Genomic DNA, 27,766 nt, shown 5'->3' with positions numbered 1-27,766 from the left:
GCCCGGTCCTGGCAAATCTTCCTCAGAACCCGAGGAATCAAGGGTATGGGAGGAAACGCGTAAAGGAGTTGACTTCCCCAACTCAACTGAAACGCGTCCCCCAAAGCTCCTTGCATCGGATACTGGAGACTGCAGAATGACAGACAGTGAGCATTCTCGCGAGTGGCGAACAGGTCCACCCGAGGAGTCCCCCACATCTGAAAGATGTCGTGAACAACCTCTGGATGGAGCCTCCACTCGTAGTCGGCAGAGAACTGGCGACTGAGAAGGTCTGCACGTACGTTCAGAACTCCGGCCAGATGATTTGCCATCAGACAAATCTGGTGGCCCTGAACCCAGGACCAGAGACGCAGAGCCTCTCTGCAGAGATACTGCGACCCTACTCCTCCCTGCTTGTTGACATACCACATCGCGGTCGTGTTGTCCGTCAGGACTTGAACCGACTGACCACGAAGGGAAGGGAGGAAGGCCTTGAGCGCCAGACGTATCGCCCGCAACTCTAGAAGGTTGATGTGAAGCAACCTTTCCTCTGGAGATCAAAGACCCTTGACCTCCAGATCCCCCAGATGAGCACCCCACCCTAGAGTGGATGCATCCGTTATCACTGTGGCCACCGATGGAGGAAGTTGAAAAAGCTTTCCTTGAGACAGACTGCCTTCCACGTTCCACCAAAACATATCCGCTGCAGTTTCTCTGGAGATCCTCACTGACTCCCTGAGATCTCTGTTGTGCTGATACCACTGCCTGCAGAGGCACCACTGGAGTGCCCTCATGTGCCAGCAGGCATGGTTGACCAACAGAATGCAAGAAGCCATCAGACCAGGCAGACAAAGGATCTTCAGGACTGGAACAACCGCTCCATTGTAGAATAAAGGAATAATTTCCTGTATGTCGCGAATCCTTTGAGGAGGAGGGAATGCACGACATACAGTAGTGTCCAGTATCGCATCTATGAACAGGTTGCGCTGGGAGGGCACCAGGTGAGACTTGGGTACATTTATCGAAAAACCCAACCTGTGCAACAACTGAGTTGTCTCTTGCAGATGACGGAGCACCTTCTCTGGCAACTCCGCTTTGATCAGCCAGTCGTCCAGATACGGGAACACAGGTATCCCCGACCTCCTGAGATGTGCTGCCATCACTACCATCACCTTGGTGAAAACTCGAGGCGCAGTAGTAAGTCCAAACGGAAGGACCGCAAACTGGTAGTGTTGCGACCCCACCGTAAAACGGAGATACTTCCTGTGCGACTACAGGATGGGGATGTGGAAATAAGCATCCTGCAAGTCGATCGACACCATCCAGTCTTCTTCCAACAGCGCTTGAAGAACCTGCGCAAGAGCGAGCATCTTGAACTTTTCCTGTTTCAGATACAAGTTCAAGATCCTGAGATCCAGGATTGGTCGAAGTCTGCCATCCTTTTTGGGGATCAGGAAATACCGGGAGTAGCACCCCTGACCCCTCTCCTGCCCCGGAACCACCTCTATCGCACCCTTTCTGAACAGTGCCAGGACTTCTTCCTGCAGGAGAAGCAGGTGGTCCTCTGAACAATAACCTTGGCAAGGAGGGTAATTGGGAGGGAACTCCTAAAAAGGAAGTGCATACCCATTTTTTACGAGATTGAGAACCCAAAGATCTGATGTAACCGATTCCCAATCCCGTAGAAAATGAGTAAGCCGACCCCCTACCGGACCCACATGATCCGGAATGGTGGATCTAGGGCTGCTTTGCTGTTGTAGGTGGGGGGTGGGTATTAGAGGAGGAAGTAGAGGAGGAGGCGGCCTGACGTCCACGGTTACTACCCCTTTGTCTACCTCTGTACGACTTATACAAAGGGTTCTGTTGTTGTTGCTGTTGTTGGCCTTGTTTATAGGGACGGAAAGTGGATCTCCCAAAGCCCCTGTACTTCCTGGTGGAAGAGCCTCTAGTTTGCAGGCCTAAAAGACCTAGCAGTCGCCCGGCTATCTTTGAACCTCTCCAATGCCGCATCCGCTTTCTTTCCAAAGAGGCCAGTGCCGTCAAAAGGCAAATCCATAAGAGCAGCCTGAACGTCTGCCAAAAACTCAGAACATTTTAGCCAAGCGGCTCTTCTGGTGGCCACTGAAGAACCCATTATCCTAGCCACAGAGTCCGCCGTGTCCATGCCACTCTGAAAAACCTGGCGGGCTGCCGCCTGAGTGTCAGAGACAACCTAATTGAAGTTCTTTCTATCTTCCTCCGGAAGCTTAGATGACAATTGCTTAACGGAATCCATTAAGGCATGCACGTATCTGCCCAGCAGGCAAGTAGCATTCCTAGACTTCAGAGCCATGCTACCTGATGAGAAAACCTTTTTAGCAGTTTGATCCAATTTCTTTGAGTCTTTGTCTCCAGGTACCTGGGGAAAAGAGCCTGCTGACCTGTTCGAACAAGCGGCTTGCACCACCAGACTCTCCGGAGAAGGATGGGAAGTCAAGAACTCAGGGTCACCAGGTGCCACCCTATATCGCCTCGCCACTGATCTGGACAGCTCAGGAGCAGATAATGGTTTTTTCCAGACTTCCAAAATTGGTTCAGTCAGAGCCTCAGTGAATGGCAGAGTCGGCTCAACAACTGAAGAAGGTGAATGTAAAACCTTCGTGAGAATATGAGATTTGAATCCACTGTAGGTAAAGTCAAATTTAGAAGCTCAGCAGCCTTTTTAATAACCACATGGTATGGCGCCACATCCTTAGAGGGCGCATCCGAAACTGCAGGCAAACTCCATTCTGGAGAAAGTTCTAGTTCACTTGCACTATGGAGATCCACAAAAAAATCCTCCTGCTCCTGAAGTTCTCCTTCCTCCACATCAGGGTCCTCATATTCCTTCTCCTCCAGAAGACGCTGGGCTCTACGCCTCGACCACTCCATACCGTCGGATCCGGTAATGATTCCCAAGGAGTCGGAGCCGGGGGTCGAACGAGGAACCGGAACAGTTGGAGGATGGGAAGCCGGAACCAGCGTCGAACCCCGATCCAAATCACGAGGTCGCTCCGGAGCCAGCGAAGCCGTGTGCGGAGTCGATTACCTTGGCGGCGCCGTAACGAGCCAAGGTGGATATGGAGTCGGCATAAACGACAGAAAAGGCGCCGGAGCATAAGCTTGAGGGACACCCAAGTTAAACGGCAATGGACCCATGGGACCCGCAGGTGCTCCAGAGGGGTACATTGCCCTTGCATATACGCCAAACATGGCATTAAGGAAATGCGAAGGGTCCTGACCAGGACCAGGAAAGGGAGGGTACGAACTCAATGGCTGCTTCAAAGGAGGCTGCTCCGGATTCGGCTCCTCTTGACCCTCTGGGTTATCCACCGGAGTCGGTGCCCAAGGAATCTCCACGTCTTCTTCATGCTCCGAAGACTGACACGAATCCGGATTCAGTTCCAGCTCCGGAGATTTCTCTCGAGATCGTACAGGCGAGGCACCACCTTCAGGCTCACAAACAGGAGAAGGAGACACAAAATCCTTTTTATGTCTTGGAGAAGAAGACTTCCTCTTCGAGTCTGATGACCCAGAATGATGCCTTGAACTATGCTTCTTCCTCTTGTGTTTTTTCTTCGAGGAACCCGAAGCATGTCCCGAAGCCGACCTCGATGCCGACTCCGACCTGGCCCTCGACCTCAACCTCAACCTCGATCGCGACTTCGATCTTGATTTCTGCTTCGATCTCGAGCGCCTAGACCTTGACATCGAAGATGTCTTGGCTTCTTTACCTTTCACCATTGCCAGCAGACGTTTTGCCTCTCGTTCTCGCAGAGCCTTAGGGTTCATCTTAAAGCAGGATCGACAGCCTTTGACATGGTCAGAACCCAGGCACCACAAACAATCGTCGTGAGGATCTGTCATAGACATCATCCGGGCACAAAGCTGCACTGCTTAAACCCTGTCTTCTTCGACGAAGAACAGAAACACAGTAACAGACAAATAGTAACAAAGTCACTATCTGAATCACAGAAGATCCCAGAAACCGTTAGCGTCGACGACGCGGAAAAAAGGGAACTGACGTCATCACCCGGACGTAGGCCTATTATGGGGTCGGTGACGTCAGACGGAGTCGCGCGCAATGCCGTGCCCCTATAACGTCGTCCACGCCGGCGTGCTACAGAGAATTTTCCGAACGTTGCTGACGCAAGGGGGATATTCACAAGGTGAGGAATCCACTAGCAGATGTATCTATCAGAACATAACTTTCAAGAAGGAATGGAAGTAGTCGCCAAATGGATGAAGAGCAGCTGCCTACAACTCAACACAGACAAAACTGAGTACTCCTAATGGGCCCACACCCAGATGCCTGGAACGACCCCCCTCCCTCTGGAACCAGCTCTGCCCCACATACCATGAACGCAACCTCAAAATCATCCTGGACTCCGAACTCAAAATTGACAGCCAAATCAACGCCGTCTCATCCTCTTGTTTCCACAACCTCCGACTACGACAAAAGACAGTCAAATGGATCCCCCTCAAACACAGAAAGAACGTCACCTACGGCCTCATCAGCAGCACACTCAGCTATGGCAATGCTATCTACGCCGGAATCAACGAGAACCTCCCCTGCAAACTCCAGAATGCCCAGAATGCCTCTGCCAGACTAGTCCTCAACCTACCACATCACTGCCACATCACCCAACACCTGCGGGCGCGACATCAGCTCCCCATCGAGAAGAGAATTACCTTTAAGCTTCTCACCTCCACCCACAAAGCCCTCCACAACCCCAGACCTGCATAATTTAACTACCACACACCCCAAAGATCCCTTTGCTCAGCCCAGCTCTCCCTTGCTACAGTGTCTCGCATCAAGAAGACCAGAACATCAGGTCGCTCCTTCTCCCTTCTCTCGGCCAAGGCATGGAACACCTTCCCACTCGACCACAGACAAACGTCAACACTCGCCAAGTTCACGAAGGACCTCAAGATCTGGCTCTTCAACGGTTCTCCTAGAACATCCTGGACCTGCGATTCCCCCCACCCCCCTAATCCCCCATCCTCCCCCAGAGCGCGCCTTGAGACCCACTCGGGTGAGTAACTGCACTTAAAGCTATGACTGATTGACACCTACATCTTAGCAAACAGCTTAACAGGGATAAAATAGATAACAAACCATGAGCAAAACATTTCAGAGTCACCACAGTCATTCAGTTTATGCAAGATTAGCAACATACCAGGTGTTGCAGAGTATCGTATAATTACTACACTGTCTGCGGCTGAAAGTGAACGACGCACTATAAGGAAGTTGCTATTGTGCACAAATCACTTGTCTTGCACACGCCTAGTGAGAACCTTCATACTGCTTTGCTTGTACAACTTCCCAATGCAATTTCCTGGCTCACCAGTGGAATGCTTTCACAATAGTTGATAATCGGGTTTACAGCATTTAGAATAATAGACAAGATTTTATAATTACATATGGATATTTTTCAATGTACGTTAAAGCAAATGTATTTCTTACCCTGCCTTGTTGCTGAGAACACTTGACACAGCTGACTTGGATATTTCCATGTTTAGCTCCAGGAATGATTTGCACACATTCAAAATCGTTTGCCAGAACAATAACATCACAGCCAGAGCCATATGCCTACCTCATGAAAAAAATATAAAACAGTTAGATGATATAATATTTTATTTTCTGTAATGTATATTTTGTGACAGTTTACGCAAAAGCATCATACATGTATGTGTGTATGTTAAAAAAACATTTATTTGCATTAGGACATTGCAGATATGACTTACTTTACACTGATCTGTACAGACTTGTCAATACATAGACACACTTTGTAAACTTGCTTTTAAAAAAAAAAGTTTAACTATACAGTATTGTATGTTGCTATCAATCAACATAATATCGCCATACAATTATATCAACCCCATACCTAGACCTATGACTATTATCAACTAGATAAGTAAGTATACAATTACACAACCATCATTATATCATCCCTATACTTGTAACTTAATTTGTTTAAACTTTTGTAGCTTATCCTTCTTAAATTATTTTTAAATGCTTAATATTACACCTGAACCCTCCACCCTCCTTTACCTTCATTTAAGATTTTTTATAAAACATATGTGATCTTTTAACCTTAACTTTGTTCATTGTTTTATAAATTTCCTCAACATGTCTTCTATGTTTATATATATTCACTTATCCCCAGTCAACTATTCTGTATGTATGGCCAGTGTGTAGTTATGGCTAAGTCAGGTTCAATTGATAAACTGCTTAATATTTTCTTAATAATTTTGGTGCAGTGAATCTGCACAAACATTATAAAGAAAGGGCTCATTTTATTAGGGTTTGGCATGGCACATTTTGCGCCAATGGATGAAAAATGTTTGAAGCAAGGGCAAAAAAGTGATCTTTTTTCCATGTAACTTAATTAGAATGCTTTGCTGTCCTTTACAGAAACAAAGCATTGGTATAGCCAATAGGTCTCGCCTTTGGGACCTTACAAATCTAGCCATGCAGCCAATTATCCCCTATTAGCATGCCCACACACTCAACATAGCCAAAAGGCATATGAGCGCTACAACTTCGATACATGATTACCGTAGCATGAACCTGCGTGTATATTCGTGGTATATAATGTGGTGACAAGGTTACTAAATATAAGGGAGCGAGGTTGCCGTGTACTAATGAAGTGATTAATCAAAAGTCACATAAATGCTGCAGCTTCAATACGGGATTGCAGTAGTGCAGCATACTACTCTGGAGTGGTGCATACTTTGAACCGAGTCACCGTCAGGTGTTATAACGGGCCACGATTGAGAGCTCTGGATTTGACTCTGAAGGTAGCGCAAGTGATTGTCAGTGGGTCAAAAACGTGCCAAGAGCTCATCCAATTCTTGGCCTCTCTGTAGAGTGCTCAGAGCCAAGGTCATGTAATTCGGTTGCAATTGTGAGTCTGAGAAAATGTGTGTGAAAGAGGTACACATCTATGAAAATATTGACCAGGCAATAGAAAAAGACAATGCAGTGCTTACAGGTGTGTGGTGGGTTTGTGAGGTGGAGTGACAAAGGAGATGGGAGGAACTGCATTCAGGGGAGAGTGAAAAGAGGGTGGTGAGGAGGAAAGAGATGAGGTGTAAGATGTGCAGATGGAGGAGATGTGGAGAGAACGTACATGTCTAAAGTGTCACAGATCGTAAGGACTACAAACTTTCACATAGGCGTCATCTAGCTCATATTGCTTTGACCAATTTTTTTATTTGGGGAAAAAATAAATAAAGCTTCCAATTCACAGAAAGAATTGTTTAAGATTCTTAATAAATTCACAAATCCAGCTTCTATGCAGCCCTCACAATTAGTTACACAGGAGTGGGTTGACTCTTTATCTACTTTTTTTAAGACAAAATCAACAGTATCTATGGCCAGTTACCTCAAAATACCGTTTAACCGCCTATTCAGAGATTAGAAGAAAACTGTCCCTTGGTGGCCTCTACCCTTAACGAATTCTCTGAATTCTCTTTGGAAGAAGTCACCATGGCACATAAAAGGGTAAAATCAGGCTCTCCCACCGATACAGTAACCTCCCTGGTTTTATCAAAAATCAGCCCGGCTATTGTTCCCAGTCTAACCAGGCTCTTTAATCTTTCATTACTACACTTCTCCGTACCTACAAGGTGGAAGGAGGCCATAGTTAGACCCATTCTAAAGAAACCCACCTCAGATTCTGAACAGCCAATTATCGACCAATCTCCCTTCTTCTCCTGTTTGGAAAAATCCAGGAGTCACTGATAAATGGTCAACTAATTAAACATCTGGAAAAAAAACAAAGTGCTAGATCCTTCTCAGTCGGGGTTTCGAGCCTTCCATATTACTGAAACAGCCCTACTAGAAGTGGTGGATAGCATCCGACTTTCTAGACAATCGAAGATCGGCTATTTTGGTCCTATTAGATCTGTCGGCTGCCTTCGACACCATCTCCCATTCCATCCTTTTGGAGCACCTGAGAGAGGCGGGTGTCAGAGGCTCCGCATTGGCCTGGTTAAGGTGTTACCTGAGTGAACAAACTTCGAGTACAAATCGGTGCTTTTACTTCCAAGAGTCAATCCATCAACAGGGGCGTCCCGAAGGGATATATCTTGAGCCCTACGCGCTTTAATTTATATGTATCCCCCCTGGCTAAAGTCATCAAGGATCACAGCTTCGACACACTGTCATATGACGATGATACGCAGCTGTTAATTACTCTTGGACCCGATGTTGCCAATACTAAACATAGATTTGAGCAATGCATGCTGGATATTAACTGGATGTCAACCAACAACTCCAGCTAAATGCAAATAAAACGGAGGTTGTTCTTTTTGGCAAGGCACAGATGCTGTGGACAAATGATTGGTAGCATCATACCTTGGGGTACCTGTACCCTTCCAAAAGTAACAGCCTGTAACCTCAGTGTAATGATAGATAATCAATTTTCTATGTGTGACAATGTCAATCAAGTAACGATTACCTGCTAGGGGCTAATGCATACCTTCCGTAAAATCTTTAAATGGGTTCCACTGCCTTCCCGTCTGCCATTGATTCAGGGTCTAATTATCAGTCGCCTGGATTATGGGAATGCTCTATTGGCATCCATAAATGAGGATCTCTTAAATAAGCTCCAGGTTTTGCAGAATACAGCAGCTTGATTGGTTTTGAAGCTTCCCGCTCGCTCTCCTTCTGCACCTAACCTGAGGGCACTCCATTGACTGCCAATAAAGAAGCAGATAACCTTTAAAATCTGCTGTCTTGTGCACAAAACTCTAAACGAACAGGGTCCCCATTATTTGGCAAATAAGCTGAAAAAATATCAGCCAACAAGGACTCTCCGCTCTGCTAATAAACATCTATTAATAATCCCAAAGTTTCGAACAGTCAAGAATGGCAGCAGATCATTTTTTGAAACTAGCCCCCACACTCTGGAACTCACTGCCACTGCACCTGCGAACAGAGTTAGATCACAAGAAGTTTTGTAAGTTTCTTAAGACTTGGCTATTTTAAATCTACTTCTTTTCCAGCCATCCTTCGTGTCTGTTCCGGAGTCTCAGCAAAGCGCTATGAGACCCTCAGGTTATATATGCGCTAAACATGAACAAGTACATAGACATAGAGAACACCGCGTGATTGAGACCCTCTGAAGACAGCCCCCCGTCTACATACGCCGCAGTAATGTTTAATTTACAATCTCAGTTTCAGAATTGAATCACTTTCAATATTATTTAGAACAGAATTATGGTTGTTACTCACTTATCTTAAACAGCTAATACCCATTCACAAAGCCAATAGTTCTGTGTGGTTTCAGGGGTGTATATCAGTTGTGTTATATTTCTGGATACAATAAAACTCAGAGCAACTGAACCACCGGTCGGAGGGCACACTATGGCAATCATAGAAGGAAAATGCTACTTACCAGTATGTATCTGGTCTTTCATGTAGAGCTGCAGAGTTGCACACTCTGCATAGATTGCCACATAGTGTTGGGCCCGGATGTTTGCAGTTTGTTGTTGTCCTAAAAAGTTCTTTGGAAGTCACGAGATAGGGGACTCCTCCTTTGGACCACATTGCGCATGGGCATCGGCCCCATCCCCAGATTGTTTTCCGCCATAGGGAAATGATGGAGCTTTGCAAAAAAAGGAAGGATGCCCATATAGTTTGTATCTAATTAAGATAATACTGGAACAGACAAGGGTAGCCGGGGAGGTGGGTGGGTGTGTGCAACTCTGCAGCTCTACATGCCAAGAACAGATGCATACTGGTAAGTAGCATTTTCTGTTCGAGGCATATGAGCTGAAATTGCACACTGTGCATAGATTGTATAGCAGTACCCACTCCTAGCGGCGACCACCCCTATTTGTTGCAGTAGTTTGGAATAATGTTTTGAGAACAGCCTGGCCCACATTAGCTTGTTGTTTGGTTTGCACATCTACACAACAGTGTTTTGTGAATGTGTGCGGTGTAGACCATGTAGCTGCTTTGCATATGTCATCTACGGGAATGTTGCCTAAAAATGCCATTGAAGGCCCCAATCTTTCTTGTAGAGTGGGCTTTAGGAGGAACAGATAAGGTGCGTTTAGCTTTGTGGTAACAAATCTGTATGCATTTGACAATCCATCTAGCTATCCCAGATTTTTAAATGGGATTACCTTTGTGTGATGGTGAGAGACACAAAACGTTGTTTTGTCTTACGAAAGGGTTGTGTCCTCTCTATGTAATATCACAATTCAAAAAGCTTTATTCAACAGCTTGTCATAAAAGCATTAAACACCCTATCTTTACATCAATAAATACTAAGCTTAAAATGCAATCAGATATTAAAACTCACATTAAACTAATTGTGCTGTCGCTTCATGTTTAAGAAGAAAAACATTAATACTAAAAAAACTTTACATCCATAGATCATAATTAATTGATATGGGGCACATAAAATCACATTACTTTGTCTGCATCTCCGTAAACTAAAGTGCGAGTGCGTATGATCCATGCCCACCCTAAAAATTTTGCTACTGCAATCGCTAAATGAGGGGTACCGTCGGTTTCCAATATTCTGAGCGCCACAAGGCATCTACGTGTCCCTAGATTCTGGCACGCTGGTTTTAGCCACCTTTTTCTTGGGCGGTCGTAGAGAGGGCAAACAAACAAGAAGTGCGAAACATCCTCAACTGTGACTTTGCAATGGTGGCATTTATTGTCCTGGTTCGGCAACCACTTTTGTGTAAAAGCATTAAGGGGCAGAGTTCCAATTCTAAGTTGGAAATACAGTTTTCTGTCCATGGGTCTTGTAATGAGGTCCCAGTATGCTTCGCAGGATGTAGCAGATTTAATCTCCAAGAATCGGCAGGTTAACTTGGAGTTTGGTTTGGAGCAAAAGACAGATTGCCAGATCATATCCCAATACATTTTTTTCAGGATCTCCTTAGGTGGAAAAGCAGTTGTATCAGTGTTGGCCCATAGGTGATCAAGATGAAGTTTTGCTAACAGGCTCCGGATTTCTTTGAGCCATAAAATTGTATGAAATCGGACCGACTTGATGATGTCCATAAGTGCAGAGGCGTAGTGGCCTAGCTCCGGCGTTGACATAATCCGTCTCCAGAATAGTAATGGGCGCAGCCGCGCCAGGTCCTCAATCTTTTTCCTTCCCAGATCAAACAATAGGGGAACAATTGGTGTACTCTGCGGGACACCAACCAGGTGCCGTAGGAACTTGTTCTTGGCTAAAGACAATTCCCTCAGGTTAGCAAAACCCCACAATTCTGAGCCATATAGACAAGCACTTAACACCTTCATGCTATAAATCTCTAGAACTGGAGATATAGGTTTAGTTAATTAAGTTTTATGTTTAAGTGCTACAGCACCTGCTAGTTGGTAAAACTTTAAGACTGCAGTGTCTATGTGGGTCTTCCATTTCATGTTGCCCTGCAGGGAGATGCCTAAGTATGTGAAAGCGTCAACCTGTTCTAAAGCAATCCCATTCTAGGTGATTATGCCCTTAAATGCTTTAGCTGAGTTCATACACATAAACTTAGTCTTGGAAGTGTTTAACTCTAAGCCCCGAATCTGGCAGAAATCCCCAAATGCATTAATTGCCTTATGGAGGCCACTAGGGGTTCGCGAAACCAACAGCGTATCGTCAGCGAACATAAGTACAGGCACACAACCCCGTCTAGTATTGGAGCATCAGTAGGGGATTTCCTTAAGTAGTCCACTATGCCATTAATGTATATTGAAAACAAGGTGGGGGCCAGGACGCATCCCTGTCTAACCCCACGCTCTACGGGGAATGGATCAGTTACTTCACCCCGGGCCCCCCACCTGATCCTGGCATAGTTATTTTCATGCATGCGGACTAACAATGTCAGTAATTCGGGACTGATACCAACTTCCGCAAGGACACTCCACAGTTTTTGCCTTGGGACTAAGTCAAATGCTGACTTCAGGTCAACAAATACAGCATACAACGGACCGTCACTCAAGGTCACATTTCTCCAATATAAAGCTAAAAAATAAAAGACCTGATCGATGGAGCTTGTTAGTGGGCGGAAACCAGCCTGAAAAGGAGACAAAATGTCCTTCTCGGTTATCCATGCTTGTAATTTGTTTTGCACTAAACGCCCCATCAGCTTTTGAGCAGAATCAATGAGACTGATGGGTCTGTAATTGATGGGTAGTGCCTTATCACCTTTTTTAAAAACTGGGATAATTTCCGCTCCCTACCAAGAATTTAGTATTGGAGCACCCTGGGCGACCGAATTGGCTAGCCAAACAAAGTATTGGCACCATGAATCCCGGTCGCTTAGAAATACATCGGCCGGGATTCCGTCCATACCTGGCGCTTTTCCCCCGGTCACCCCATCTAATGCTATGTTCACATCACCTAGGGTAAACAATTCCCCTTTAAAGAAGACCATGGGGGGTGGTGCATGATGGCAAAGGTCTAGTTTACATGCGTACTGTGGCTTAAAAAAAGTCTACCCATAGATTCTTTGCGACATTATTTTGGGGGCGCTCTGCTACCTCCCCTCTGTCCCATTTAACGATTGCCCAGAATTCTTTTTGATTCTTGGCTGCACATGCAAGCTTTAAGTCAAGCCAATGATTTTCGTCCCATTCCCTTTTCGCTTTAATTTGGGCCTTTCTATATACGTCCCTGGCCTTCCTCACTCCTTCAATGTTTCTACTCCTAAGTTCAAAATTAAGTTTCAGTCGTGCACTTCTGCAGGATTGGTCATACCACCCCTGCCTGGGAGGTGATTTTACCGCCTTCCTTTGGCCTACTGGTTTTAAAAAGAACCCTTGAAGTTTGAAAAAGAACTCAGTGTGAGCTACTTCCATAAATTTGATAAAATTAAGTTTGGTACAATGTTGTTTTATCGTAGCTACCTCAGTGACTACTACTTTCTTTAGGTCCTCTAATATCTCTGGCCTTTCAACCAATCTGCCCCACCTTACGTGCCGCTGATTATTAGTAGAAACTATATCCAGGGTCACTGCGCCCCTCCCCAGGCTAGGAGCTGGCGACCCCTTGTTAAGTTGTAAATCCATACATAGTGGCTTGTGGTCACTTTCCAATCTAGGTTTAATACTCATGTCTAGCAGCCTATGCCAATCCCTCACATCCACGAGAATGTAATCTATGCGGCTTTTAGCCCTTCCATTATCAAATGTGCAGCTCCCCTGTTGGTCCGACGGGGTACGTCCGTTTGCTGCTCTAAGTCCCCTTGCTAAACACATGCTCTTAACTTGGATTGCTACATCCGTCCATCTCCTGACCAACGGCAGTTCCAGTTGGGGCACTCCCCATTTGCTATCCTCTTCTGAGGACAAAGCACAATCCTCCTGTCCAAGAGGTTTGAAGGTGGTGTTCATGTCACCTCCCACCATGATGGATAGATGCGGTGGCAGATGCTCAAGATCATTGTCGAGTGCTGTTATCACCTCAGAAGTGTTCCCCCCTGCAACTCCCCTGGCATATATATTAAAAAGGGCCGTCCCTTGGCCATTTGCTCAGGTGATCGTAAGATTATCAATCCTCCTGATGGCCGCCCTTTGAGGTTTTTTTTTTGCTGGGACATAAACATTTAGAAATCCAAGCCGGTGAACTGGGTTCAGTGCCCAAGATTCCTGGAACAAGATTATATCATAGTGTTCGATAAACTCACACCATTCTGGGGAGGCCTGTTTATTTGCTATTCCAGCAAGGTTCCATGAAAGGAGGGTTAAACTTCCATTATCTAAGTCTGGATTGGCTAGATCCTGGGTTGACATTAAATCATAGCTAGAGGGCTCCACCCCTGTATTTAATAATAAACTATGTGTCTTGTTGCCACTAAATATGCTAGGGTTTGGCTTGGGCATCCCACCGGGATCCCCCACCACTATGTTCGCAATCCTCTTTACCAAGGCGTCCTGGTCAATCCCTCGCTCATTTACATAGTGTTCTACCCTGCTGCCGGGCAAGGCTACATCATCTGTCCTTCCCTCGTCGCTACTCGAACTTTTGTTAACGAGCCTGGCTATATTTGGGAGTTTGACAACTTCTGCCCCATGAAGTCAGTCGCATTCATTTAGGTTTGATAGCGCCGGGAACCTATTTTCAAGAGTCACGCCCCAGGTACTGTTCGAACAGCTCCTATTCCCCTTGTTGGCCACAGTATTCCATTTTGTTCTTAGTATGGTGGGATTCAAAATGTTACCTCGTCTAGTATAGAAGAAGTCCAATGTTAATGGAATAATCTCAGCTGTTCTACGTTGGGGGGGTATATGTTAGACAAAATGTTCGGGAGAATGTCCGGGCCTGAAAGGTGCAACACCACACAATCTCCCCTAAATTTTTTGTGGCTGCCCCCTATCCATTCAACTCTCCTTGCCTTAACTATCTCCTCTGCCAACTGTTGCATGCCCCCAGGTGAAAACGCCATATTTTGAGTTAGCCAATGCAGTGCCTTACTTATCAGGGAAGGTGTAGTTTCTATTTGCCCGGGCTTCAAATGAGGAACATTAGCCAAAACCAAGACCAGAGGGGAGGCCTCACCGATAAGCTCTACTGGGCCTTTCTCTGGGCAAGATGCGATATGCTTATCCCTTGGTCTCGAGGAATCCCCTTCAGCTAAATTCTGTCCCCCTTCCCCCTGGTGATTTGTCGTTGGCGGAAGGGAAGTTACATTCTCTCTGCCCCCCGGCAAAAGAGCTGTTGGGGCCATTTTAGGCTCTACTCTGGATACTACTTGGTTTGGAATGTCTCTCACCTCTTCTAAGGTCTTCTTTAATAGCCCACCTAATCTATGCACCTCCTCTGTTAATTGGTCAATTTTTGCCAACAATGGTTTTGTGATTGCCTTTATCTTAATATCCAACATGGTTACTATTCTCTTGAGATGAACTTCGTCCAAGAATGATTTTCCCCCGTTTGACCCCCGACCATCTACTATATCGCTCTTAGTGGGTGGGGTGTTTTTTTTTTTTTACTTGAGCACAGCCCACCACGCTTGGGATGACCCTTGTCCCCCCCTCTGGTTGCTCTTGGTGCAGGTACAGGTACCGGGGGCTCATCCTCTATTAGTACTAGCTCTTCTTCGAGTATTTTCTCCGTGTCAGTCTCAGCTATTACCACTATAAGTTGTGTTAGTGTGTTGTTATCGGGCTGGTCCTGTAACGAGGCGTCATTACTAATATCTGGCTCAATTGTATCTACAGGCATGTCTTCCACCACGGTAGAGGTAGGGGATAAACTCAGGCCCAAAGAGGACCTTCTGCCATTATTAATTTTAGTAACCACCTGGACGAGATAGTTGTCCATGGTGTTTGGTACTAGGGGGGTCCTTGTCTTTGACATGGCGCCTAAACGCAGAGAATAGCCCTCTCCCCGATATTCACAATAAATGGCAAGAAAATAGAAACGAGTATCAACAAATCGTGTTACCATTTTAGCTCCAACACTCTACTTTAACTACAGCAGCAAATATTTAACAAAGGCAACTCACAATGATGTTTCAAGCAGAGATCTTGGGCCAGTCCAGTCACGGCTAGTCTCAGACTGTCTTAGACTGTCTGCCCTTCGTACGGGCGTCCCGCTCACGGGACGCGGGAAGAGCGCGGAATTTAAAGCGCCTCCGGTGTCGGGCGATGACGTGGGGCACCGCTATGCCCCCTGGGAAATGTAGTTCCTCCACACTGCGGCCAGGTGGTTTTTCCGGCGGCGGGAGACTCACTCAGGGCGGTGATGCGGTGTCGCTGGGGTATGGCACACTGTCCCCCTCTCAGGCTCTGTCAAGGTTTAGGTAACAGCAGCAAGACCATCTCACTTATAGCCAATTTTGACATGAATGCTGGTTCTAGATCGCATTCTTCTATCGCCGTCCTTAAAGGGGTAATTGTCTAATGAAAGGCTCTGCTAAATAATCAGTTCAGAAACGTCAACAGACCAGATTTTCAAAGACGTCCTTGAAAGTGTTCATCTGTTATTTTGTCTATGTAATATACCAATGCTCTTTTGACATCTAGCGTATGAAGAGCTCTTTCTGCTACTGTCTGTGGCTGCGAGAAGAAAACGGGCAGTTCCACAGATTGATTGAGATGGAAGGGAGAAATTACTTTGGGCAAGAATTTTTGATTAGTACGCAGAACTACCTTATTGTGATGCATTTTAAAGAAGAGTTCTTGAATGGTTAGTGCTTGTAATTCACTAACTCTCCGCAGAGAAGTAATAGCTACTAGGAACGCAACCGTCCACGTTAAAAATTTTAGTTCACATTTGTGTAAGGGTTCGAAGGGAGGTCCCATTAACCGTGTGAGAACAACATTTAGATTCCACACAGGTACCCTGGGGGGAATTATTCTTTTAAGGCCTTCCATAAAGGCTTTAATGGCAGGCACTCTGAATAGAGATAGATGTTGTCTGTTTTGCAGATATGCTGCTATTGTAGCGAGATGTAGTCTAATAGAGGTATAGCTAAGTTACATCTTTGGAGAGGCAGTAAGTATCCTATTATGTGTTGAATAGACACATCTAGAGGATCAATATTGTTGTTGTGACAATATATTATAAATCGTTTTCACTTGGTTGCATAACATGCCCTATTGGTTGGATGTCTAGCTTCTATAATGACATTCATGCAGTCTGGAGGAAGGTTCAGGTATCCAAATTCAAGGATTTCAAGAACCAGATCGCAAGGTTGAGCTGAGCTGGGTCCGGGTGTCTGATCTCTCAACGGTTCTGTGTTAAGAGGTGTGGAGACAGGTGCTATTTTTGGTGTGGTACTACCAACAGTTGTAGCAGTGTGGTGTACCACAGCTGTCTGGCCCACGTTGGAGCAACTAGGATGAGGGTGAGAGAATGCTGCTGTAGTTTGCGTACTACTAGTGGCATGAGTGGTAGAGGAGGAAAAGCGTACGCAAATCTGTTTGACCAGTTCATCCATATCGCATTGCCTTTGGACAGTGGGTGTGGATATCTGGCGGTGAAGCTTGGGCATTTGGCGTTTTCGTGGGTGGCAAATAGGTCTGTATGAGGTTGTCCCCACATCTGAAAGAATGGCTGAAGAACTTGTATATGAAGTTCCCACTCGTGGGTTTGTTGTGTTTGACGACTTAACCAGGGGTGTGGAATTTATTAAAATATCTACTTGTCCAATGGGCAGGTTGCTTCATAAATCTACTTGCCCTGTAACAATATCCTCTTGTCCCTTTGGTGCCATGTTGTGCGGCGACAAATTATGGCCGCAATCTCATTATATAAGAGCTCTTATATAGCCTCTCTGATTATGCCGGGGCTCGTACCATACTAGTGTTTGAATACTAGCAATCCCTTTATGTTGCTACGTTTCCGCAGATCTACATACTGGGACTGAAGGTAAGGGTTGGAAAGTCCTTTTGAGTCTGTACAAACCTACTAACTTGCATGTTTAATGGGTTTTCAACAACTCTTCTCTAATCTTTTCCAATACTCAGAAATGTTGGAAATTTACTCCCGACAATGGCAGATGTAAACCTTCTTCCAGAGTTGGGAAAAAAGTGGTTGGTGGGAAAATAAACTTGCAAACACTCAGGTGGTCGCATGAGCAAATCTACACATGCATATTTGCTTATGCTAAAATGCAGTTCACAAAGGTTTTCTAGGAGTACTATTTCTTGCCCTACTGCTGTAAATTCTTGTGAATTCACGAAAGCCATATAGCTGCCCTTAATGCAAGGACATGTACCAAGGGTGCACTTTTGAGACTTTCTTTAATAATTGGGCCCCTAATTTGGTCTAGCGTTACCCATGAACTTGTTGTTTATTAAAATTCTCTCTCTGTATCGGCTGGCTTCACAGTGAGTGACAGCATTCTGCTCTTTCACTAGGAGCATATCGGCACACAAAGTAGTTTTGTTCAGTGCCAGTAACTAATGTGGCAGTGTGTGCTTTTTTTGAGACCAAAAACAATTTTTGCTTTTGCCAATGTTTGTTATATTGGTGAGGGTCCGGCAGCTCTCACATCAATAAGGTTTTACAAAAACCATGCCAAAACAAGTCACGCATTGCCAAAACTAAAAAGCTGACTACCATTTCAGACCTACTGGCTTTGCCAATGTTTTTTTATTTTTGTTTCCCAAAATCTTATTGAAACTGGTTACACTGATTTTCTAATATGAATATTTTGGGGAAATACTAGCATGCATCAACACATTTTACAAAATGATGCTGTAAAGAAATGGTAACTGAAATTTTACAGTAGTTTAGCAAAAACATTTTTTTCCTACTTTCATTTTTTAGGAACATTTTATATTGAAAGCAAAGAATCATTAACGCCTTAACCGCGGCGGTTTTTCCGCCGCGGTGCAGGCGATCTAAAGAGTGGGCGGGGCTTTTGAACGTGCGCAGCACCAAGTAGGTAGCGCGCGCGACATCCAACGGCAGCAGGGAAGGGGTTAATCTTGCTGCAAATATTTGCATCTAATCAGAGAGCATTCTGGGAGCATTATGCATAGCCTTATATTGCTAAACTTTGAAACCGTGTGTCCACATTTTTATACTGGAACCACTGTCAGTAGTGCAGTCAGAACTTACATTTACTGAGAGCGCTCAGCCTAATAATAAAGGCTCTCAATTAATGAACCATAAATACAAGTTTGAACAGCAATAACATATGCACACAAATATTAACTTAACTGCAGGCAGTGCCCTTCCCTGAGCCTTAATGTGGTATTGCAAACTGGCAGCCAAAGGGTTTGTGCAGCAGGGTGTTGGGCCTGCTTGTCCCAAGGACAAAATGCACATTAACACTTGTTGCCCTTGACCCCAAACAATATATCCTGGGAGTCAGGCTATAGGAATTCCACATCCCTGTTAACAGATCCGCTATAGTATTCTGTACTCCTGGAACATGCTGGGCTAGAAGGAATATGTTTTGAGGAATAGCCCACCGCCATATGTCTCGTGCTAGTTGAGAGAGTTGTAGGGAGTCTGCCTACCTGTTTCTGTATGTAATACATGGCTGTCATGTTGTCTGCGCGGACTAACACAGCCGTGTTTGATACTTGCTTTTGAAAAGCTTTTAGTGCTAGGAATATTGCTAGTAACTCCAGATGATTGATGTGGAGTAACTTTTGTTGCGGTGTCCACCTTTCTTGCATGGTGTGTTGCAGGAGGTGGGCTCCCCAGCCGGAGAGCGATACGTCCGCACTCAAGATTATCTGAGGAACTGGCTCTAGGAACGGTCTTACCTTGGAAAGATTTTTGGTGTTCCACCACTGCAGAGAGCGATGAGTCCGACCGTCTACCAACACTAGGTCAGTTAATTGACCTTGAGCCTGGTCCCATTGACGTGATAAGCATTCTTGTAGCGAACGGATTTGAAGTCTTGAATGGGGCACTATGAAAATGCAAGAGGCCATCATCCCTATGAGTTGCATGAACACTCGTGCTGGAAGGGAGTGTTGTAGCTGAAACTTTGTTAGAAGAGTTTGCATGCTGGCTATCCTTGCTGGAGTGGGATAAGCTAGCGCTGTTGAGGTGTTTATTGTGGCACCGAGGTACTGTTGTACCTTGGATGGTTGTAGATGGGACTTGGTGTGGTTTATTGTGGACCCCAATTTGTAGAGCATCTGTATTGTGACATGAGTGTGTTCCACGCATCGGTTGTACGAGCTGGCTTTTATGAGCCAGTCGTCGAGGTACAGGAAGACATGGATGTGTTGTCTTCGTAAATGCACTGCCACTACTGCTAAGCACTTGGTGAATACTCTTGGTGCTGTTGTGACTCCGAAGGGGAGTACTTTGAATTGATAATGTTGCACGTCTATCACAAATCTGAGATACTTCCTATGAGCCTTGTAAATGGGAATGTGGAAGTATGCGTCCTTGAGATCTAAAGTAGCAAGGAAGTTGTTTTGTGACAAGAGTGGAAGGACTTGTTGGAGTGTGACCATGTGAAAATGGTCTGACTGTATGTATAAGTTTAGCGGTCTGAGGTCTAGAATAGGTCTTATAGAGCCGTCCTTTTTTGGGATTAGAAAATATAGAGAGTGAACCCCCTTGTTTTGTTGGTGCAGGGGAACTGGTTGTATTGCACTTTTTTGTAGCAGAGATACTACTTCTTGCTTTAACAGTGACAGATGTTCTTGTGACACTGGACGCTGTTTGGGTGGTATGTTTGGTGCGGTAGATGTTAGATCTAGACAGTAACCTGACTGAATAATTTGTCGCACCCACCTGTCTGATGTGATGTTGATCCAGGCAGGAAGGAATTGTTGCAGTCTTCCCCCCACAGGAGTGGAATGTTGGGGGGCGGGGTGGGAGGAAAGTCATTGGGTAGGGGTAGAGGCAGAGCGGGAGTTGTTGGTTTTGCCTCTGCCTTTGTTGTTGTTACCCCTGTAACCCCCTCTCTGGTAGCCCTTAGCGAATGTGGATTGGCTAGGAGTCTTGTAAGAAGTGGAGGGACTTTCAGAGGAGTAGCCTCTAGTGTTGCCTCTGTATGATGAGCAACGAAAAGAACGTCTGGGAGCTTGCTGCTGCAAGGCTCCCATAGATTTTGCTTTATCAGTAATATTTTTACCTTCCTGTATAAGTTTGTTGGCCCTAATTTTTGTATTTGTCTGGAAGGTGTTGCATATTGGACTCTAGTTCATCATAATGTGCTCTGTCATATCTGGCCAGCAACGCTTGGGTATTGGCAAGCGTCAGATATTCGCTGCTTCTGACGCTGTTCTTTTGCCAGAGGCGTCAAGTAGCTTAGATTCTTTGTCTGGTGGTGAGGCCTCACCTGATGTCTGAGAATTTGCACATTTACGTGCATTAGACACTACTAAAGAGTCCAATGGTGCTGGACCTTTAATATAGACTGGGTCTGTGGAGGCAGCTTTATATTTTTTTTCAATGCGAGGATTAAGGACCCTAGCCCTGACAGGATCCTTAAAAACTTCTGTTGCGTGCTTGATGACACCCTTAAGCATTGGTAAAATGGCAGTAGACCTTTGTGTGTTATCAAAAGTGTCTAGTAGGAAATCTTCCTCCACCGCGTCAGTGTGTAAGTCCACCCCATGATATTATGATTCAGAAAAGGGGGTGGTGATGGACAGAGTATCTGAATTAAGCATAACACTCCTACCCAGTCAACAGATCAGGGCTTGATCCATCACCGTTTTTTAGCTCACTGCACCATCCCAGCTCAGAACCTGGCTACATGCAAATTAGTATGTCCCTGGCCCAGTGCATCATGGGAACAGGGCAGACCAAACTACCAAGCCAATTCTTATACTGGAAAGGAAACAGGCTTCCGGGGACCGGTTTCTGGCATAACAGCCGTCTTCGACCCGGCTTGCTTGAATCCTGATGGTGCAGTGAGCCAGGGACTCACATTTGAGCATACCCTTCCACGCTTATGGTGGACTAAACGATTCAGAAAAGGGGGTGGTGATGGACAGAGTATCTGAATTAAGCAGAACACTCCTACCCAGTCAACAGATCAGGGCTTGATCCATCACCGTTTTTTAGCTCACTGCACCATCCCAGCTCAGAACCTGGCTACATGCAAATTAGTCTGTCCCTGGCCCAGTGCATCATAGGAACAGGGCAGACCAAACTACCAAGCCAATTCTTATACTGGAAAGGAAACAAGCTTCCGGGGAAGGAGTGTTTATGTTTATGTGTTTAAGCTGTGCCCTAATTACGTAGGCCACACCCCTTTTAAGGACCAATTTCCTTTTTTCATCCCACTTACAACCTGTCCAGAGAACCAGAGAGAGAAAGGCAGAACATAAAGAGGCAAAGAAAGAATGGAACATAACTAGAAAGCGCGGAAACAGAAGTGAGAAAGCAGCTGCAAGAGTGAGGTTAAAAACAGGACGAGTGGGTGATGGAAGGAAAAGGCACATGAAGGCATCAAGGCCGGACCGCCTGGGTGCTCGACAAACCTCTCATACATCAGCACTGGCGTCGGGATCCTAACAAAAAGTCTGGCCCTTTCACTTGAAAAAAAAGCAAAAATTGAGACTAAAGTTGAACCCCGTTAACCCTTTGGAGAGAGTGGCTTTGGGCTCCTATTGCGAGGAGCACAAATTGGCATGGATTGTCTGGGGAGGGGGGAGGAGGGACCACAACTTGAGGGGATGATTAGGATCCAAACAACTGATGAAGGACTGGTGCCATGGAGAAAACCGCCAAAGGCTGCACGAGTCACGCGCTGCCTATGTTCTCAAGTGGCGGGGTATATAATTATGGGAGCATGCGCCGTTATTTTTAATGTCAATAATCAGGCGGGTCTGGTACCCAAGCAGGAAGGTAAAAGCACCAGAGAACATCTCCCTGGGGTGCCCGAGGCTGAAGCTCGAGCTAGTATGGGGCAGCTCTTAGAAATGAGTTCAAGATAAGAGCACAAGACAAGAGCAGCTAAGCGTGAGGAGCGTCTTCCCACACCACTGTATAAACAGACCAGCGCGGCCACGCTAAATAAAAACAGATGGCCCCTGTGTGCCGCTGCTGGCTCCCGAGAGCAAAACGCTCTGGGAGTTAACATTTACAGAGAAGCTGGGACATCCACACGCCTTTGGCCAATTGCAGGCTGAAGCCAGAAGCAAAGGCCAATAGCATGTAAGCACCACAGGTACAAGTTTCTACAAAGCATGAAGTGATTCCATAAGGCAGATTCCTAGAGCAGCACATGCGCACTGCTTCTAGGCTCAACCTAAAAAGGGCTGCAGAGAACACCACCAAAGCTTGGGAAGCACCAGGCACATTTGCTTGGGTGATATAAACGTGTTCACTTGTGACTTATTGGCTGGCCACAAGAGAGAAAATAAATTATGCTGCCACTGCCAATACAGACCACAGGCCCAAAATGCTTAAAAGAAAAAAAATTAAGCAGACATAAGTAGGGGTGGGGGTGAGGGAGTTGGACATCTACCCGCCAGGCCTCTTGGCTCAAGTTTGAGAACCACAAATGGCAGTAATGTGTCACTAGATATACTGTTTCATGTAACTTGTGCATCTTTTGCGGCTTTAACGATGTAGATAAATTTAAGACCGGAAATGATGACTTGTAACTTGAAATCTCAGTGTAATTGGAAAATATGCACTCAGAGCTGGTTGCTTATACCCAAACTAGTGGAAAACAGGGACAGGTCAAGTGTGCACACGTAGCCTGCCATATACATTTACACATTCTCTTAGCAGTTACAGGGACTGGTGTGTTCAAAGGTGCATGTGGTCAACAGATGTAATGTGACTAAGATTGTTTTTTATATGTTCTGGCCAAGTCTGTGAAAGAAGAAAGGAGATAACAAGCACTGGCATAGCTAATACGTTTTGGTTAGCGTATGCAGCATAAGCATAATAGGTTGACATCAAAGGCATTTTGTATTAAAAGGTTTAAACTGTAAAGTAGTTTTGCAGGCATTTCAAGGCAAACAATTGAGAACAGGTGAAGGCTATATTAAAACATCCAACAGCTAGGCGAGAGATGAATTCTCTCCTGGTTAAGACATGATTGAAAGTCTCAAACAAATGGCCAAAAGGGGCTGGTCAGAGAAAGCCAATGGTCTAAAGGAGTAGACCTAAAGGCCATCCTATGTATATTATAAGCAACAGCTTTGCTCAACAGATACAATGTCAAAGAAATGGTGTCACACGGTTTCGACGAATTTAGTAGGAATGTAGATTGGAGCAACAAAATGTCTTAATACAGGGACTGAGGGCCTATTTACAAGTTCGCCAGTCCATAGGACTGCTTCACTCACTGTGGAGTGGCGGGAACTGCTGCACTGGCGCTACGATCACTGCAGTTTGAGTGTTGCGGTTCCACCTCCACAAGAAAGCAGCTACAGCCAAAGATCCTTGATCCCTGGCGGTGGTGCGGCAGTCAGAGGTTCCAATAGGCTTGGCTGTGCTGCAGCGGCAAAACCAAGCATATTTGGAGTTTACTCAATGCCACAGTTTACATGGCAGTGAGGCCGCTGTGTTGGTGAGAAAACAAAGGGGGCCCTGCAGGGCCCCCTTTTGCCTCAGGGCCATGGTGTGAATTCACCCTCTGTTCCGGCATGGACTTTACAGTCCATGCCGTGCTAGAACGTGCTGTGGTGGTCCCACAGAGCCGCCTTTCTAAGGCTCTTGCATGATGCTTTGAAAGGCAGCGCCATGGGCCTGCCACCGCAGGGCCACCCACCTGGATTACAATTTGTAATCCGGCAGGCGGCTGTGGAGTTTGGCAGTGGGGCGGTGGCCATTCCACCCTCCTCCCACACCGCCAAACTAGGCTGTCGGCAACCTCGAACATGACCACCCTTATTTCAAGTAATTTGTGTAAACATATCTGGCCCTTTCGTATATCAAGTTTTTTTTTTTTTTTTAAGATATTTTATTTTTTCAAAGAACATGTCAACCACATACATATCAGCAAATAGTATCACCACATCACATCACATCACAAATTACATAATGGTGCAAGATTAACAGAGATTTTCCCTGCTAAGCCACCTATATTTGATCATTCCATCGTCTCCTTTTTAGTTCCAAATCACTCATAGGGGAGGTACACAGCTCACCTCGGTACGCGTTCCATTTGCCCCATTTTTTATCTCATTTCTTGGGACACTAGCTAGATTTTAATACTTTTTTTCTGCAATCCTGCATTTAACTAGTTCCTTTTCCCAACCCTTTTAGGAAGGCACCTCAGTTGCTCCCCAGTGCATTGCGATTGTACGTTTCACCAGTGTATAGCCCAGTCTGACCCATTGTTGTTCCACCCCCCTGAGGTCTGATGCCTCCCATATGTTGAGGAGCCTCAATTGGGGTGTCGCATTGATTTCTTTCCCAATGGCTCTACGAATATGTTGTGTGGACCCTTCCCATAAGGCCCGTTTGCAGGGGCATCCCCATATAGTATGAAAAAGGTAGCCTCTTCGCGACACTGGCGGAGACACAGTGCATCTTCCATGCGCCCTATCTTTGTAAGGGTAGCCCCAGTGAGATAGGTTCTGTGCAATATTTTTAGTTGGAGAAGACGAAACTTGAGGGGGATGGCCACCTCCCGTGGGGACATCAGTGCAGTTTGCCAATCGTTGTCGTCAATTAGTCTGATATCATCTTGCCATTTGTTTACGGAGTGTTACAAAAACACGGGTATGACCCAAAACGTCACTGGGACCTGGGTGGATGTACGGTGTGTACAAAAGGGGTCCCAGAGCATAGGAGATCAAGGACAATTTATAAACACATTAATGAAAAAATATATATAAATCTGAATTCATTACACAATTGTCACTTCATTACAATGTGTGAATGTATTAAATCATGTTAGATTCATAAAATGCAATCAATTATTCAAGCAACATTGGTGCCGCAGAAAAAAGAAAGAAGGGGAGGGAAAGTGGTGGTGATAAAAGGTGTGCAGAACGGTAGAAGTTGTGACATAACATTGGTCAAAGCGACCTCAATAGACAATATAATAAATCGGTATTAGAAAACCAATATGGACCATAGGTTCAAAGGACTATTTACATATATGTCATACTTCCTAAGTATTTCATTCAATGATACATAGGGAAGGAAGGTGACAAGAGGGAGATTGTCGACGTTTCGACCCATGAGTAATTGCAGGTGATCACTGGAGCCTTGCAAGGGGGTCTTCATCAGGACGGAATGGAGAGATGGGGCAAATTACCATAAAGTGATCCTCCAATGTAGTATTCGCAAGAATACCACATCGGAGGATAATTCCTCGATACTAGTTTCCCGATCGGCTCGACGGGACCTAGGAGATACGCATTGCATTTCAATCCAACAGATTCCCGACCTGGCGGCGGGGTCTGCCCTGTCTAACTGATATCCTAATCCATTTAATCTTGACACACGGACTGAGTAACGTTCTGCCTCTATTGCTGTGGAAAATTTACTGACCATCAGTCATTATAAATATTTCCCATGATGTTCCTCGCCAATCATAAAAATGTTATACCGTGACCAGAATTCTGATCACTTTATGGTAATTTGCCCCATCTCTCCATTCCGTCCTGATGAAGACCCCCTAGCAAGGCGTACTGAACGACTACAGACCCCAATTGGGCACATGGTGGAAGAAGTGACCTCCGAAGGGTGGATTACATCTCAAGAGGGCCAGTACCTTCAAACTACCCACCCTACTATTCCATATTTTTATTGCCTCCCCAAAGTCCATAAATCCCAGAGACCACCACAGGGGCGACCTATTATTTCTGGAATTGGTTCCGTTTTGGAACCACTCTCTACCTTTGTGGATTATTTTTTGAACCCGATGGTCAAAGAGATGCCGACGTTCCTTCAGGACACCAAGCACGTCCTAAGGCTGCTTCCAAAAATACAATTTGACATCAATACGGACATTTTGGTTTCCTTTGACGTGGAGTCATTGTACACCTCGATACCCCAAACGGAAACACTCGAAGTTGTGGGTCACCTACTGGAACAGAGGGACCTCCAATCTATTACGCCTGTATCATTCATCATGTGCCTGGCAGAAATAGCGATGAAGGACAACTACTTTAGGTTCGAAGACACTACATGCCTACAAACATCTGGGACCAGTATGGGTAGTGTCTTCAATCCTAGTCTCGCTAATCTGTACGTACACAATTTCGAGCAAATGGAGGTACTAACACCAACAATCCCATATTTATTATCGCTTCAAACCTGGAAGCGATATATAGACGACATACTGGTTGTATGGCGGGGGGGAATGAAGAAGATTTGCTGTCTTTCTACCAATGGCTCAATACTCATAATGCGTACTTGAAATTTACTGTGGAGTACAGTAGGACTCAATTAGCATTTCTTGACCTGAAAATCTTAGCAACAACAAGTGGGCTAGAATCAGAGCTCTACCGGAAGCCCATGGCTAAGAATGCTCTACTGAGCTGCCACCCTAGGGCCCTGTGGAACAATTTGCCGTCTGGCCAGTTCCTCACGGTCCAAAGAAACTGCTCCAATAAGGAAGCATTCAATGTCCACTCAAAGAACTTGGAGGAGCAACTTCGAGAAAAATATCCAAAAAAGATAATTCGCCAGTCCAAAAAACGTGCATCCAATAACAACCGAGAAGCCCTTCTCGAAGCGAGCACTCAAAAAGAAAAGTCTAACCGTATCACGTTCGTGAATACCTTCAATACAAGATCTAACCAGGTTAAAAAAATCATCCGAAAGCACTGGTCGATATTGAATACATGTGTGATGAAATTCTCCTGACCCTGTTTGCATTCAAGAGAGGACAGAGCTTGAGGGACCAATTGGTCCATACAAGACCAAAAAATAAAGAACCTAGAAGAGTGGGTACCCTGTGGGACCTACCGCCAGTGCAAGGCCATCATCCTTGTGGGACATGCTCAGTATGCCCACAAACACACAAATCACTAACTGTGGATATAGGTACCACCAGACCCTGGCAACAACGCAGATTTACGAACTGCAACAGTGAAAACCTTATCTATTTAATAACATGTCCACGTGAGAAACGATACATGGGCATGACAACAAGTAAAATAAGAACAAGAATATTGGAACATAAAAGTACGGTACGCTGCGGTAAACAGGCGACCAGATTGACATCACATTTCCTTGAGGTCGGACATGGTCCCAATGATTTTTTCTGGACTGTTCTTGAACAGCCTCTGTTACCAGAACTCTGCCCTGATGTTGGCATATTTCTGTTCAAGAAAGAACAAAAATGGGTCTACAAGTTAAACAGCGACAAAGAGGGACTCAACAAACGAATACCCTGGATGTCCCTTTGAGCGTCCAGTTCTCTTTGTTCCTGAAGACCTAGTGTGATATAC

The 27,766-nt window shown here is 45.4% G+C and overlaps 1 protein-coding gene across 2 annotated transcripts in view; it reads right to left on the bottom strand.

Annotated features, from left to right (window-relative positions):
* DMXL2 (Dmx like 2) overlaps window positions 1-27,766 on the bottom strand; it is a 2,078,996-nt gene that overhangs the window by 2,021,398 nt on the left and 29,832 nt on the right. For both annotated transcript variants that reach the window (XM_086958287.1, XM_086958289.1), the window contains exon 2: window positions 5,465-5,590. In XM_086958287.1, the coding sequence (XP_086814413.1) occupies window positions 5,465-5,590 (126 nt within the window). The remainder of the gene's footprint in view (window positions 1-5,464; window positions 5,591-27,766) is intronic.

Source organism: Lissotriton vulgaris, chromosome 2_1 (assembly GCF_964263255.1).
Source record: "Lissotriton vulgaris chromosome 2_1, aLisVul1.2, whole genome shotgun sequence".
Lineage (NCBI taxonomy): Eukaryota > Metazoa > Chordata > Amphibia > Caudata > Salamandridae > Lissotriton > Lissotriton vulgaris.
The sequence above is the reverse complement of the archived record's forward strand: the minus strand, read 5'-3'. Positions and strand labels throughout refer to the sequence as shown.